General features: G+C 48.3%; 1 protein-coding gene across 1 annotated transcript; it reads left to right on the forward strand.

Annotated features, from left to right (window-relative positions):
• Nucleotides 1–4,989: 4,989 nt before the first annotated feature.
• On the forward strand, nt 4,990–12,761 carry LOC136788506 (olfactory receptor 14A16-like). Its single transcript, XM_066987059.1, has 3 exons — nt 4,990–5,545; nt 11,046–11,181; nt 12,584–12,761. Exons 1-3 carry the CDS (start codon nt 4,996–4,998, stop codon nt 12,759–12,761), a joined length of 864 nt encoding a protein of 287 aa, XP_066843160.1. The 5' UTR covers nt 4,990–4,995.
• Nucleotides 12,762–13,481: the final 720 nt, after the last annotated feature.

The raw sequence follows: 13,481 nt of genomic DNA on the forward strand, positions 1-13,481 counted from the left end.
GGTTAAACAACCCCAACTCTCTCAGCTTTTCTTTGCATGGGAAATCTTCCAGCTCTCTGATCATTTTCATGGCAATCCTCTGCAGCCACCTTAACAGCTCTATGTCTTTTTTTTTTGCATTGGGGATCCCAGAACTGGATGCAGTACTGCTGGTGGGGACTCTCTAGGAAAGAGACAAATAAAGGAGTCACCTCCCTCGACCTGCTGGTCTCTCTTCTTCTCATGCAATGCATGATGTTCGCTTTCTGGGCTGCAGGTGCACACTGCCAGCTGATAGCCAGATCTTTGTCTTTTGGAGTACACCAGTACAAGTCCCTCTCAGCAGGCAGTCTCACAATCTATTCATCCCCAAATTTATATGGAGAGTGGGGCTTTCCATTACCTAGGTGTAGCACCTTGCACTTGGCCTTGCTGAATATCAGGAGTTTCTCATGAGTAAACTTCTCAAGTGTGTCTAGGTCCCTGTGGATGGCATTCCTTCCCACTTGCATGTCAGCTGCACCACTCAGCCTGGTGTCAACTGAAAACTTGTTGAGGGTGTACTCAATCTCACTCTCCATGTTGGTAATGATGGTATTAATAGTAGGTCCCTGCGTGAACCCTTAAGTGATACCACTCCTTACTGGTTTCCACTTGGTTATTAAAACATTGAATATAACTCTTTGGATGAGGCCATTTATTCAATTCTTTTCTCCCTCTAACAGTCAGTCCATCAAACCCGTATTGCTCCAGTTTAATGGAGTATGTTGTTGGATCTCCTGGTTCATCCGTGCAAGGTTCTGGAATTTTTACCTGACTTCCTCTCTCTTAGAATGGACTGCTCTTGGGCTTGGAGCAGGTGACCCTGGAATATTAACAAGCTTTATTGGACTGCTCTTCTCTCCAGGGCCTTATCCCACAGTGTTCTTCCAAGCAGATCGTTGAATAGGCCAAAGACTGCTCTCCTGAAGACCAGAGTTGTGAGCTTGCTTTTTCTGAGCTACACTGTCCTCCCACAGGATCAATTCCACCATCTCCTGGTCACTGCAGGAACATTGTTGACTCTTCCTGAACATACCATGAACCACAACCCCCAGATCCCTTTCTGCAGGGTTATGCTCCATCCACATGTCCTCCAGTCTATACGTACATCCAGAAATATACTGTTCCAGGTGCAGAATCTGGCATTAGTTCTTTTTAATTTTTATATGGTAGGCAACTGACCAGCGTTCAAATCTATCAAGATGCCTCTGTAAGGCCCCTATACCGCCAAAAGAATTGAAGGAGCCTCCTAATTTAGTAGATGTAAGGCACTCCGCTCATGTGCCTATGCTCTCAAACACCTATTTTTTTCTCTCCTCCATCCTTTACTTATCCCTTGATGTATCTGTCAAGGAACAGACCAACCATTTCCAGAGTGTGCCTGTCAGCAGTACATTGTGATTCTTGGAGAGCAGTGTAACCTCCACCAATGGCCCTCAGGGGCTGCAGAGACAGACTGAAAGCATTTCTTGCCGGGGCTGCCCATCCCAGTTCTCTTTCTATTTGTCCTTGCAGACTGCAAGGTTTGCTCACTCTGTTGGCAGCCCTTTTCATGTTTAAGTTCCCATCTTCTGCTTACTCCGGAATGTCTCTGCTCTGAAGAAAACATTTGGCATACACAAGATATTGGGCACTTGTTACCAGGCTTCCCTAAGGAAAAGTCTGTCTGGCCTGTTTTGCCAGTGACAATAATTGCTGAATGATCTTCCTGTCCTTATCATAACCCTTGAGCCTTTTTTCATTGTATTTTCTCCCCCTTTCCCTTTGAGGAGGGGGATTGAGAGACCAGTTGTGGTGGGGCTCAGCTGCCCAGCTGAGTGCAACCACCACATATAGGGGAAAAAAAAAGAAAATAGTTCAAAGGGCTGGAAGGTATGCCCTGTGAGGAGAGCCTGAGGACACTTGTGTTGTCTAGTCTGGAGAAAAGTAGGCTGAGAGGTGACCTCATTACTGTGGACAACAAGTTCCTGAGAAGGGGAATTGGTGTTGGAGGTGACGATCTTTTCTCCCAGGTGTCAGGATGTGTGGGAACAGCACAAGGCTGCACAAGGGAGATTCACACTGGACACCGGGAAACACTTCTTTACTGTGAGGTTGGTCAAACACTGGAAGAGACTTCCTAGAGACCTGGTTGATGCCCCAGGCCTGTCAGTGTTCAAGAGGCATTTGGACAATGCTGTCACACATAGTCTCTAACTTTTGGTCAGCCTTCAAGAGGTCAGGCAGTTGAACTGGATGAACTATTGAACTATTGAACTTTTCTTTTCTTTTTTTCTTTTCTTTTCTTTTCTTTTCTTTTCTTTTCTTTTCTTTTCTTTTCTTTTCTTTTCTTTTCTTTTCTTTTCTTTTCTTTTCTTTTCTTTTCTTTTCTTTTCTTTTCTTTTCTTTTCTTTTCTTTTCTTTTCTTTTCTTTTCTTTTCTTTTCTTTTCTTTTCTTTTCTTTTCTTTTCTTTTCTTTTCTTTTCTTTTCTTTTCTTTTCTTTTCTTTTCTTTTCTTTTCTTTTCTTTTCTTTTCTTTTCTTTTCTTTTCTTTTCTTTTCTTTTCTTTTCTTTTCTTTTCTTTTCTTTTCTTTTCTTTTCTTTTCTTTTCTTTTCTTTTCTCTTCTTTTCTCTTCTTTTCTCTTCTTTTCTCTTCTTTTCTTTTCTTTTCTTTTCTTTTCTCTTCTTTTCTCTTCTTTTCTCTTCTTTTCTCTTCTTTTCTCTTCTTTTCTCTTCTTTTCTTTTCTCTTCTTTTCTCTTCTTTTCTCTTCTTTTCTCTTCTTTTCTCTTCTTTTCTCTTCTTTTCTCTTCTTCTTCTCTTTTCTCTTCTCTTCTCTTCTCTTCTCTTCTCTTCTCTTCTCTTCTCTTCTCTTCTCTTCTCTTCTCTTCTCTTCTCTTCTCTTCTCTTCTCTTCTCTTCTCTTCTCTTCTCTTCTCTTCTCTTCTCTTCTCTTCTCTTCTCTTCTCTTCTCTTCTCTTCTCTTCTCTTCTCTTCTCTTCTCTTCTCTTCTCTTCTCTTCTCTTCTCTTCTCTTCTCTTCTCTTCTCTATTCTCTTCTATTCTCTTCTATTTTACTCTTTAAAACTATGCCGTCCCTAGACTGAGTATATGCAGCGCAGTTGTCCAACTCAGGGGCAGGACTTGGGATTTGTCTTTGTTGGATATCATGGAGTTTTGATTGGCCTATCCCTCCAACATGTTTCCTATTGCAAAAGAGAGTACTGTCGGAGATGGTGTTGAAAACCTTCCTGGAATCCTGGTACATGAGACCCACTGCTCTCCTTTTCCCACAGATGTGGTCATTTCATCCTAAGAAGTAACGAAATTGATCAGGTATGATCCACCCAGGGTACGCTCACCTTCTCATTCGAGCCCTCAGAAATAGGATCCAAGAGGATACGCTCTGGAACATGCTCCTCAGCCTAAGAAAGTTTCCTAAGAACCTCAGCTCTCCTTATGGTACATGACTCAATTTTGTCTGCTGCTCAGAAAAATACTAATGGGCAGTAAAAAGATTCAGTGGTCCTAAATGTAGGCATCTGCTCTCATTTCCATTTCCCCAAGAAAATCTCCCTACACTTAAAAATGATGTCCCCAGATGTTTTCTGACTCTGAGAATTAATTCATCAGAGTGTGAAGATAGCTAGATATGTCCTTGACCAGCTCTGGCACCTCCAAGATCACCAGGGGTCTTCATCTGAACAGCTCCCTCCTGGTCTCTGTCTCCATTAAATGTTCTGAGAGCTGAGACAAGCAGCTTATGTGCAGATGCCTGGCTTGTGCCTACCTGAAATAAGGCAAGAGGAATCCCAACTCCTGTGGGCTTGTATGAGGCATAGGAGGGTGCTGAGCCCCCTTGTAGCCTCTGGACTGCAAAGAATGAGATGTCTTGGTTGACTCAGCTGAAACCCTTTCCTCAGCAGAGGGAAGGGTGATCCCTCTCAGCCCTAGCCTGAGTGTCCTGCCTAAATCCAGGACATTGAAAAGTGATTCTTGGACTTCAAACTTTTTTTCTGATATGAGGAACAACAGTGCTGGAAATGGACGGAAGGAACATCAGTGACTGCTTCGACCTGTTTCAAAGCCGATTCCCCTGGAGGCCCAGGGACTTGTGAAGACCTCCCTGTGCTGCTGAGCTGGGCCGGGCTCCTGGGCCCAAGGGGAGCTCCTGGCAAGCGGGCAGTGCTGCAGAGAGACAGCTCTGCCCAGGAGCAGCTCCTCTGCACAGCGCAGCAGGGCTGGGGGCACTGCCTGCAGGGGACAAGGGCGGCTGAGAGAAGGGAGGGAGATGTTAAAGGCAGTGTGGAGGGGGGCTGCTGAGAGCTCACTGCGGGAGAAATCTTCCCAGCCCTGAACAGGGTAAGTTTCTGGCTGCAGGGCAGCATAGCTGTTGTTCCTGGTGCCATCTCCGGAATTGCTGGCAAATCCCACAGCCTGTGGGAGCTTTCAGACGGACTATCAGAGTTGCTCTACTGTACAGGGGAATGACAAGCTCCAGAGCAGGGATTATCTGCCACAAATATCAGAGGGACAGGACATGATTTTTCCTGCTTGCAGAGCTGGCTGCAGGCTGTGCAGCCAGGGTGCAGGCAGGGGTGCCCTTGTCACTCTTTTTCTCCTAGACCAGCTCCAAAAGTTCAGAGGCATTGAATGTCCAACAGCAGCTTCCCCAACGAGTTTCTCCTCCTCCCATTCGCAGACACGCGCGAGCTGCAGCTCCTGCACTTCGGGCTCTTCCTGAGCATCTACCTGGCTGCCCTCCTGGGCAACGGCCTCATCCTCACAGCCGTAGCCTGCGACCACCGCCTCCACACCCCCATGTACTTCTTCCTCCTCAACCTCACCCTCCTAGACCTGGGCACTATTACCACCACTGTCCCCAAAGCCATGGCCAATTCCCTCTGGGACACTAGGATAATCTCCTGCTATGGATGTTCAAGCTCAAGCCTTTCTGTTAGTCTTTTACCTTTCAGCAGAGTTTTACCTTCTCACCATCATGGCCTATGACCGCTACATTGCCATCTGCAAACCCCTGCACTACGGGACAATAATGGACAGCAGAACTTGTGTCAACATGGCAGCAGCTGCCTGGGGCAGTACTTTTCTCTATGCTGTGCTGCACACTGCCAATACATTTTCCATCCCCCTCTGCCAAGGCAATGCTGTGGACCAGTTCTTCTGTGAACTTCCCGAGATCCTCAAGCTCTCCTGCTCAGATGCTTACCTCAGAGAGGTTGGCCTTCTTGTGGTTAGTGCTTGCTTAGCATCTGGGTGTTTTGTCTTCCTTGTGGTGTCCTATGTGCAAATTTTTAGGGTAGTGCTGAGGATGCCCTCTGAGCAGGGCCGGCACAAAGCTTTTTCCATGTGCCTCCCTCACCTGGCCGTGGTCTCCCTGATGGTTAGCACTGGCATATTTTGCTACCTGAAACCCCCCTCCATGTCTTCCTCCTCCCTGAATCTTTTGCTGGCAGTTCTGTACTCGGTGGTGCCTCCAGCAGTGAACCCCCTCATCTACAGCATGAGGAACCAGGAGCTGAAGAATGCAGGTTGGAAACTGATAACTGGAGGTTTTTCAAAAGTAATATACTGCCTGTCTTGTTCTGCGTGTAACACATAATATAATTTATAATAGGCACAGATTTTGGTCTGTGTTTCTGTGTTTCTTTTTCAGAGATTAGCTGTGAAAGTCTATCCAAAAAAAAAAATTCTTTGTACATCTATTTCCATTTCAGTATCTGCCTGTCTGTTGTGACTCTGAGACTTCTTGTAAACAAGGAGTTAGTAAACAAGGACCTGTGGTGGAGCTGTAGGGGCACTTGGCTGTGTGCAGAGGTGGAGGAGAAAAAAAGTCCTGGCACAGAAGCAGTGCCAGGGAGCCCCAGGGCTTGGTATTTCCCAAACTGCTCTCCATGTCAGCTCCCACGCTCTCCTTCAGAGCCCTTGTGTTGCTGTGAGGACTGATTGCTCTTGTCACTTGCTCACCATGCTGCTGTGGGGCAGTCCTGTGTCCACAGGCAGGGACAGGCCAGGGGCACTTCTCTAACACAGCTGGCTCTGTACCAGCACCTCCAGCATAAAAGGGGATGTGCTGAGGGCAGTGCCTGAAGGCTCAGCTCTTCTCCCAAAGCTGCTCTCATAGATACTGCAAAGGAATAGACTTGAAGGAGGCTCCCTGATTTCCTTGTTTCTCTTTCATGAGTCTCTGACTCTGAAGAAGGACGGCTATCTGTGCACACCCTCCATGGCCAAAGAACCACTTGTGTGGGAGGCAGTCAGTGGCAGTGCCCCCCACCAGCTGGCTCTGCCTTCCCAGCCTGACCAGCACGGCCCTGCAGAGTGCCCCCACAACCACGCGCACCACAGCCCCTTGCTCTGCAGAGCAGCACCGCCAGGTCGGGGGCTGTGGGCAGCATGGGCAGGGGCTGCAGGAATGGCTGCAGCCTGAATGGGGGAGGGAGGGGAGTGGCAGGGCATCTTCTGCAGCAGGGACACTGCCTTTGACCTCCACTTCTCCATTTGCTTCTTTGGGGCCAGCCCAGGCTGGGCTGCTCTCCTGGGCTGACCTGGGCTGGGGAGAGGACAGGGAGGTGTGGAGAGCTGGGGAGGGGCTGGGCTGGCCTCCTGGGAGAGACAGCGGGGAACTACAGAGCAGGGGCTGGTCTGGGCCCTTGTTCTCCGGACACCCTGGCAGATGCTGCCCCAGGGCAATGGTCGCAGAGCAGCCTCTCACAACCACCGTTCCCAGCACTGGGCTCTTGACCCAGCTCACACAGGTGGTTTGTTTCTACATGGAAGGACACCAAATGACGACATCAGGAGTTCATGTTTGCCTTGTCCATATGAGACTGACAATAGCATTGGTGCAGTGAGATGAACCCATGTGAGCACAAGTGCCATAGACTATTAACTATGGATGCCATCATTTCCTCTGGGACAAATGGTTTCTTAGTTTCATTCCCCTTAGAGGATAATGTCCCCTGAGAATCGACCTGAAGGAATTTTTCAGCTCTTACAATATTTTTCTTCCAAGTTCTCGATGTTTCTCGTAAACACACATTCAGTGCTTGATTCACTTGTCCATACAAAGGTGGCAATTTCCTCTAAAGCAATCCTGGAGGAGCCGAAGGTCCAAAGGGAGAAACACGAGTCAGGATGTGTCAGAGGTCTTCTGCAGCATGAGCTGGTTGGCAGGCAGAGTACCTGAGGGATTGTGCAGGGCATCCCCTGCACCCACGGCTCCTGGGTGGGCTGGGAAGAGGCCTCCTGAACACAGCAGCTCCTTGTAGCCCTGTGGATGCTGGCTGTGAGGTCACTTCTGTCCCAGCCCCTGGCTGGCCAACAGCAGGGAGGCAGAGCCTCTGAGGTCATAAAGGCCATCAGAAAGCTGCCCCCAACATGGTGACACATTACAGGAGGCCAGGGAAAAGCTGGGTGAATAAAGGTGGGAGACCTTGGTGAGAGAAGAGGGACTTGGCTAAGAAAAAGGAAAGATTTGGGAGAGGTGAGAGGGATTCAGGTAAGGCTGCTGCTGCTGCAACACTTACTGGGAAAGCATTCGTGTTAGGCCCTGGCAAAATTTCTAACCAGTAACCTGAAAACCTAGTGTTAACCTAGTACTAAATGCTATCCCTCACCCTGAAATGAATCCACTGCTCTAAACCCCAACCTCATTTCCTACCTTGAAGTCAAAGCCCAAACACATTAGTTGTTACCATTAGTCTTAACATATTGCTCTCTCTAATCCCTTGTTCTTAATCCCTTGCATTATATTGCCAGATATCATCCCGTAACAAGGTACGTAATAAAACCCTAACCAGAGATCTAGCTCATACCCTAAACACTGACTGTCTACCCAAAGCAAAACTCATAAGCCTCCCTCTAAGACTCTGCCCAATCCCTAAACCTGAAAGGTAAGATACAATCCCCAGATCTAAAACTGAACAACTGAACCTCAAATCCCTCATTCCTGCACTCTTATCCTGTAAAAGAAGGGGTTTGGTGACATGGATCTGGTCAGGTCACAGGACTCAATGAGGAGACGGGTGGGGATGCTCTGCTGAGGTCAGCTGTGCCTAAGGACCTCAGGAGGCGGCAGAAGGCCCATGGCTGTGCAGGTGGCTGTTGGGGCGCTTCTGCCTGAGGACCTGATGTGCCACCTTCAGGCCAATGGCTGGTGTACACATGTGTCATTTTAGCTGTGCAGAAGGAATTGAGAAGGCACCAAAATGCAGGTGGTCTGATTATTTCCTTTAAGGTCATTCCTGCCATAATACCTACCAGAACTTACATATAGCTATCCCCCAACCATGGAGAAAGTCCATCAACAGCTACATGGCCTTGAAAGATGACAACAATCTTGCTTTTATCTAGTTATGTGCTGCATGCCAAGGAGTGTGCTAGGTGGGTATGTCCTTATAGGGTGTCAGTTGTGCCTTGGAAACTCTGAATTGAGTAGGAAGCAATTGGCTTTGGTGGGGACTGTGAGGTCACTTCTGCCTCTGCAGCTGAGAGGCCAGCAGCAGAAGCATGGCTGGGCATGGGACTGGGAGGTCCCATCTTTCTGAGGTAGCTGCCAGGCCAACCCTTGCCTCCTGGCTGGCAGGTGGGCTTTTAGGCTCATATTTACCAGCGTCTCTCACAGGCCAGCAGAAGGCACCTGGTTGGCATGGTGCTTGTGTGATGCCCTCTGCCCAAGTACCTGAAATGCCCATGAAATATTGGCGTTGACTGTGGGTTGTCAAGTCTCTTGTGCCTGAGTACATGACTGGGGAGCAGCAGGCATGTGGCTTAGTTGTGTCTTTCTGAGGAGCTGAAAGGTCAGCAGGAAGGACGCATGGCCTGGAAGATCATGGTGAGGTTCCTTCTGTCTGGTCAGCTGACAGGCCCCAGGAAGGCTGATGGGTGTGGATGCCTGTGTGAAGGTGGTTTCTGAGATGTTGGAACTTTCCTTGTTTGCAGGAAACAGCATGTGAGAGAAAACCTGCCTCAAAGGGAAGCTTGGGTGGTGGGGGGTGTACAAAAGAGTGAAGATAAGTGATTGGAAGGGATGTGCTATAGTGTCAGAGGTCATCTGGAGGGAATCTGTTATCAGTCCATGGGTATGTGTTTCAGGGCACAGCTGGAGAAGAATGAATGCACAGAAATTCTTACGTGAGTGCCAGGTGGGAAAGCAAGATGGATGCTTGAAGCCTGCAGGGAAACAGAGACAGGTGTGGAACAGCATAGGACAGCCAGTGGTGGAGATGGACAAGGGCACTGCCAAGGCTAGTCTTAGCCAAGAAAGCCAAGGTCTTGTCCCCTTTGGCTATGGCAGGTCTCTATGTCACCAAGGCCTGGGAGGAGACATTGTTTCATAATAAGGTGATACAGCTGGGGCCTCATCTCCTCTTTGAACCTCCTGGCAGAGGCCAGGAGGTGTCACACCAATGTGTTTCACTTGGCACTGCATAACCCACACCCAACTGCCCAAGGAAGTGCCCGGAGTCCGCACATGAGGGACAAGGCATCTCTGCCCAGGGCTGGCAGCAGGGTTTTGCCTTTCTGCTTCATGAAACAAAGCCAGCATTTTCTCAGCCTCACAGCCACCTGCACAGGGCCTTGGCCTACCTGTAATCATGGCCTCCAATTACCTGCTCTAAGGAGTCCATGGGGCTTTGTCAGTTATGGCCCTCAGCAGGACCAATCAGTGCTTTGAAGAACTTTGGGGTTTGGCTTCTGACTTGGGTTTTCTGAGAGATTTCATCAGTCTGCTCTCAGGAGCTGATGTTGATAAACTTGTCAGCAACTACACCTCGGGCTTATTAAGACAGAAAGACCGTAAGAGTCTCTTAAGGAGGTCTGGGCAGATAGGAGAAGTTTGTCACTGTACAGACAACCTTGCTTCTCACCCCCCAGCATTGCACCATTTCTCTCATTGATCCCCTAAGACTTGCATCACTTCTCCTGACATCAGGCTTCTCCACTCAAGTCTGCAGTTGCAACTTGTACTTCCTTTGTCCCAACTCCCTCCTGCTTTCCTTAGAGAACAGGCTGCACACAGGTAGAGAAGGATGATTCTTAATTGCAGGCTAACTAAAATAAAGCGTGAGAAAGATTAATAATCAATGAAACACACTGCTCAATTGTGTGCTAGCTCTAGGTTGTATCTAATGAGCTTCTCCTCCCACAAGGGATGATGTTACTTTATTTTTTTTCAGCTACTAGACAGGAAAGATTTTCTAAGAACATACTTCAGGCATTGCCTAAAGACAGCATTAGAATACATAAAGGAGATAAAAGCTATGAACTCCCTGAGGCTTAAAGCAGCAACTTCATCATAGAATGACAGAATCATAGAATCTTAGAATCAAAGAATGACAGAATCTCAGAACGGTTTAGGCTGGAACAGTACTGTAGGATCTTCTAGTCCTATCCCCCTACCATGGGCAGTGGCATCTCTCACTACATCAGGTTGCTGAAAGGCCATTCCATCCCAACTTTCAACACATGGGGCATTCACAACTTCTCTGGGAAACCTGTTCCAGTGCCACACTACTCTCATCCTAAGATCTTCCTTCCTTATATCTAATCTTTATCTACAGCCTTTCAGTTCAAAATCATGACCCCTTGTCCCATCACTATAGGCCCTGATAATAAATAAATAAACAAATGTTTGTCTTTCTCATAAGCTCCCTTGAAATACTGAAAGGAATCAATAAAGTCTCTCTGGAGCCTTCTCTTCTCCAGGTAGAACAACAGCAACATTCTCAGCCTTTCTTTGTAGGAGGGCTATTTCTTCTGTCATTGCCCTCTACTGTAGCCCCTCTGGCAGGTGTATGCCTTTCTTGCACTGTGGGGCCCAGAACTAGATGCAGTACTGCAGGGTGGGGTCTCACAAGAGCAGAGTAGAGGGGGAATCACCTCTCTGACACTTCCTTACAAATAACCTGGTTTGCTCAGTGCCATCTGGCTGCATCCTTCCTCAACAGAGAGGAGAGAATTGAATACAGGGAGGCTTTAGCCCACCAGAGATCACAATTTAAGGACTGTCTGATTCTCAGCTTTCAGCAAACACAAGCCATGAAGATCGTTTCTCAATGAACACTTTGACTGATGAAGATATTTCTCGGAAGTTTGTGGGGAGACAAAATTTTTCTGAGGCCTCTAGCTCATCAGCTGAGATTTCTCCAGATGAGACAACCAGGTGGGATGCATGAAGTAGAAAGGAACTTCTCTCCATCCTCACCATGGACAATGGCTCAGGTGCAACATGGACAAGCAAGTTTCCAAAGTACTGAGCTGATGCAGCCCACTGAGGGTTCCTTGGTAAAGAAATGATGTGGGTAGGTGGAGTCCAGCTGGAGGAGAGATACCATGTGGATGAGAGTCTGTGGATGAGAGTCTGTGAAAAAAAATAGATGGGTTAACCTAGATATTGATTTCTGGGGCCATTTCTGATGCCTTTGGGTATCTGAAAACTCTGCATGAATCAGAAGAGCATGGCATAGGCCTTCAAGGTGACTGTCCCCCATTGCAATGGCTTCAGGAGATAGAAAAGACATGGACTGGGACAGCTGCTGCGCACTATGGCACTATGTTGCAGGGTGGTGACATAAGAGTGCTCCTCTTCCCTGAATATCACCACCAGGATAAGGAGTTCATGTATCAGGCTTGGACATGGACCCTGTGCACCTACATTTCAGTGTGAGGCTCCCAAGATAGACTGGAATGCCTATCTCTTGTCCTTAGCAGCAGCAGCACAAACAACTGTGTCCAGTGGGTCTCCCTGTCCTGCCTTTCCAGCTAGGGCAGAGGCAGAAGAAATGCTTCTCCTGCAGTGGAAGTCCAACGGTGCTGGGAGGAGTCATGGACACTTGATGCCCTTGGCTACCAGAGGAGGCCTCTGTGCACCTCCCATGTTGGAAAGAGGAATTCTCTCTGGAAGGACATATGGATTTCTCTGCTCCCTTCAGCCTCCAGCAAGGCAAGACCTCTCTGTCTCAGAAGAGCTGAGGCTTTCTACGTCCCAGCTCCAGCTGTGCTCCTCTGGCTGCATCTCAAGTCTTCTCTCCTTGCCTTACATCTTCTTGGACTGAGACAGGGATACCGACTGCCTTGCTCCAGACCTATCATCCCTGAAGGGTCAGGTTTTCCACCTCAGCCCTCCTTTCCCACTGCAAAGCTTTTAGCCACTATACTGGGTCTGTCTGGACCCAGTTCATTTGGAATTCATTTGGATGAACTTCATTGGCCAATAAGGCCAATGGGATCCTGAGGTGCATTAAAAGGAGTGTGGCCAGCAGGTCAAGGCAGGTGATCCTCCCCCTCTACTCAGCCCTGGTCAGGCCTCACCTGGAGTGCTGTATCCAGTTCTGGGCTCCCTGGTACAAAAAAGACTGGGATCTCCTGGAAAGAGTCCAGCGGAGGGCCACAAAGATGATACGGGGCCTGGAGCATCTCATCTATGAGGAAAGGCTGAGAGAGCTGGATCTGTTCAGCCTTGAGAAGATAAGACCGAGAGAGGATCTTATCAATGTTTATAAATATCTGAAGTGTGGGAGACGAAGGGATATGGCCAAACTCTTTTCAGTGGTTTTGTGGGCCAGGACGAGGCGCAATGGCCACAAAATGGAGCACAGGAAGTTCTGCACCAACACGCGAAAGAACTTCTTCACGGTAAGGGTGATGGAGTACTGGAACAGGCTGCCCAGGGAGGTTGTGGAGTTCCCTTCTCTGGAGATATTCAAGGCCCGTCTGGACGCCTACCTGTGCAATTTGCTCTAGGGAACCTGCTTCAGCAGGGGAGTAGGACCCAATCACCTCTCGAGGTCCTTTCCAACCCCTACAATTCTGTGATTCTGTGATTTACCCTGAACTAGCCAGTGCTATCCTGGACCTCATTCTCAGCAACAAGGAGGGGCTGGTGGGGCATGTGAAGCTCAAGGGCAGCCTCAGCTGCAGTGAACATGAAATGATGGCATTCAAGATGCTTAGGGCAGCAAGGAGGGAACACAGTAAGCTCACAACCCTGTGCATCAGGAGAGCAGATTTTATCCTCTTCAGGGATCTGCTTCATAGAGTACCATGGGACAAAGCCCTGGAGGGAAGAGGGGTCCAGGAAAGCTGCTTAATCTTCAAGGATCACCTCCTCCAAGCTCAGGAGTGATGCATCCCAGCAAAGAGGAAGTCAGGCAAAAAGGCCAGGAGGCCTGCATGGATTATCAAGGAGTTGTTGGTCAAAGTCAAACACAACAAGGAAGCCTACAGAAGATGGAAGCAAGGACTACTAAGGACTACCTGGGAGGAACAGAGACATTGTCCCTGGGGAGACCTTACAGCAACCTTCCAGTAGCTACAGGGGTTTTACAGGAAAGCTGGGGAGGGACTCTTTCTCAGGGAATGTAGTGATAAGACAAAGGGGAATGGCTTTAAACTAAAAGAGGGTAGATTTAGATTACATATTAGGAAGCAATTCTTTACTTTGAGATTAGTGAGGCACTGGCA

This window comes from Anser cygnoides, chromosome 38 (assembly GCF_040182565.1).
Source record: "Anser cygnoides isolate HZ-2024a breed goose chromosome 38, Taihu_goose_T2T_genome, whole genome shotgun sequence".
NCBI classification, from domain to species: Eukaryota; Metazoa; Chordata; class Aves; order Anseriformes; family Anatidae; genus Anser; species Anser cygnoides.

Excerpts from the sequence above, each read along its gene's own strand:
- LOC136788506 (XM_066987059.1), top strand. The coding sequence starts at position 4,996 with ATGGCCTATGACCGCTACATTGCCATCTGCAAACCCCTGCACTACGGG. Across the intron at positions 5,546-11,045 it reads CCAGGAGCTGAAGAATGCAG|CAAACACAAGCCATGAAGAT; the intron begins GTTGGAAACTGA and ends CTCAGCTTTCAG. Across the intron at positions 11,182-12,583 it reads TCTCCAGATGAGACAACCAG|GACGAGGCGCAATGGCCACA; the intron begins GTGGGATGCATG and ends TTTGTGGGCCAG.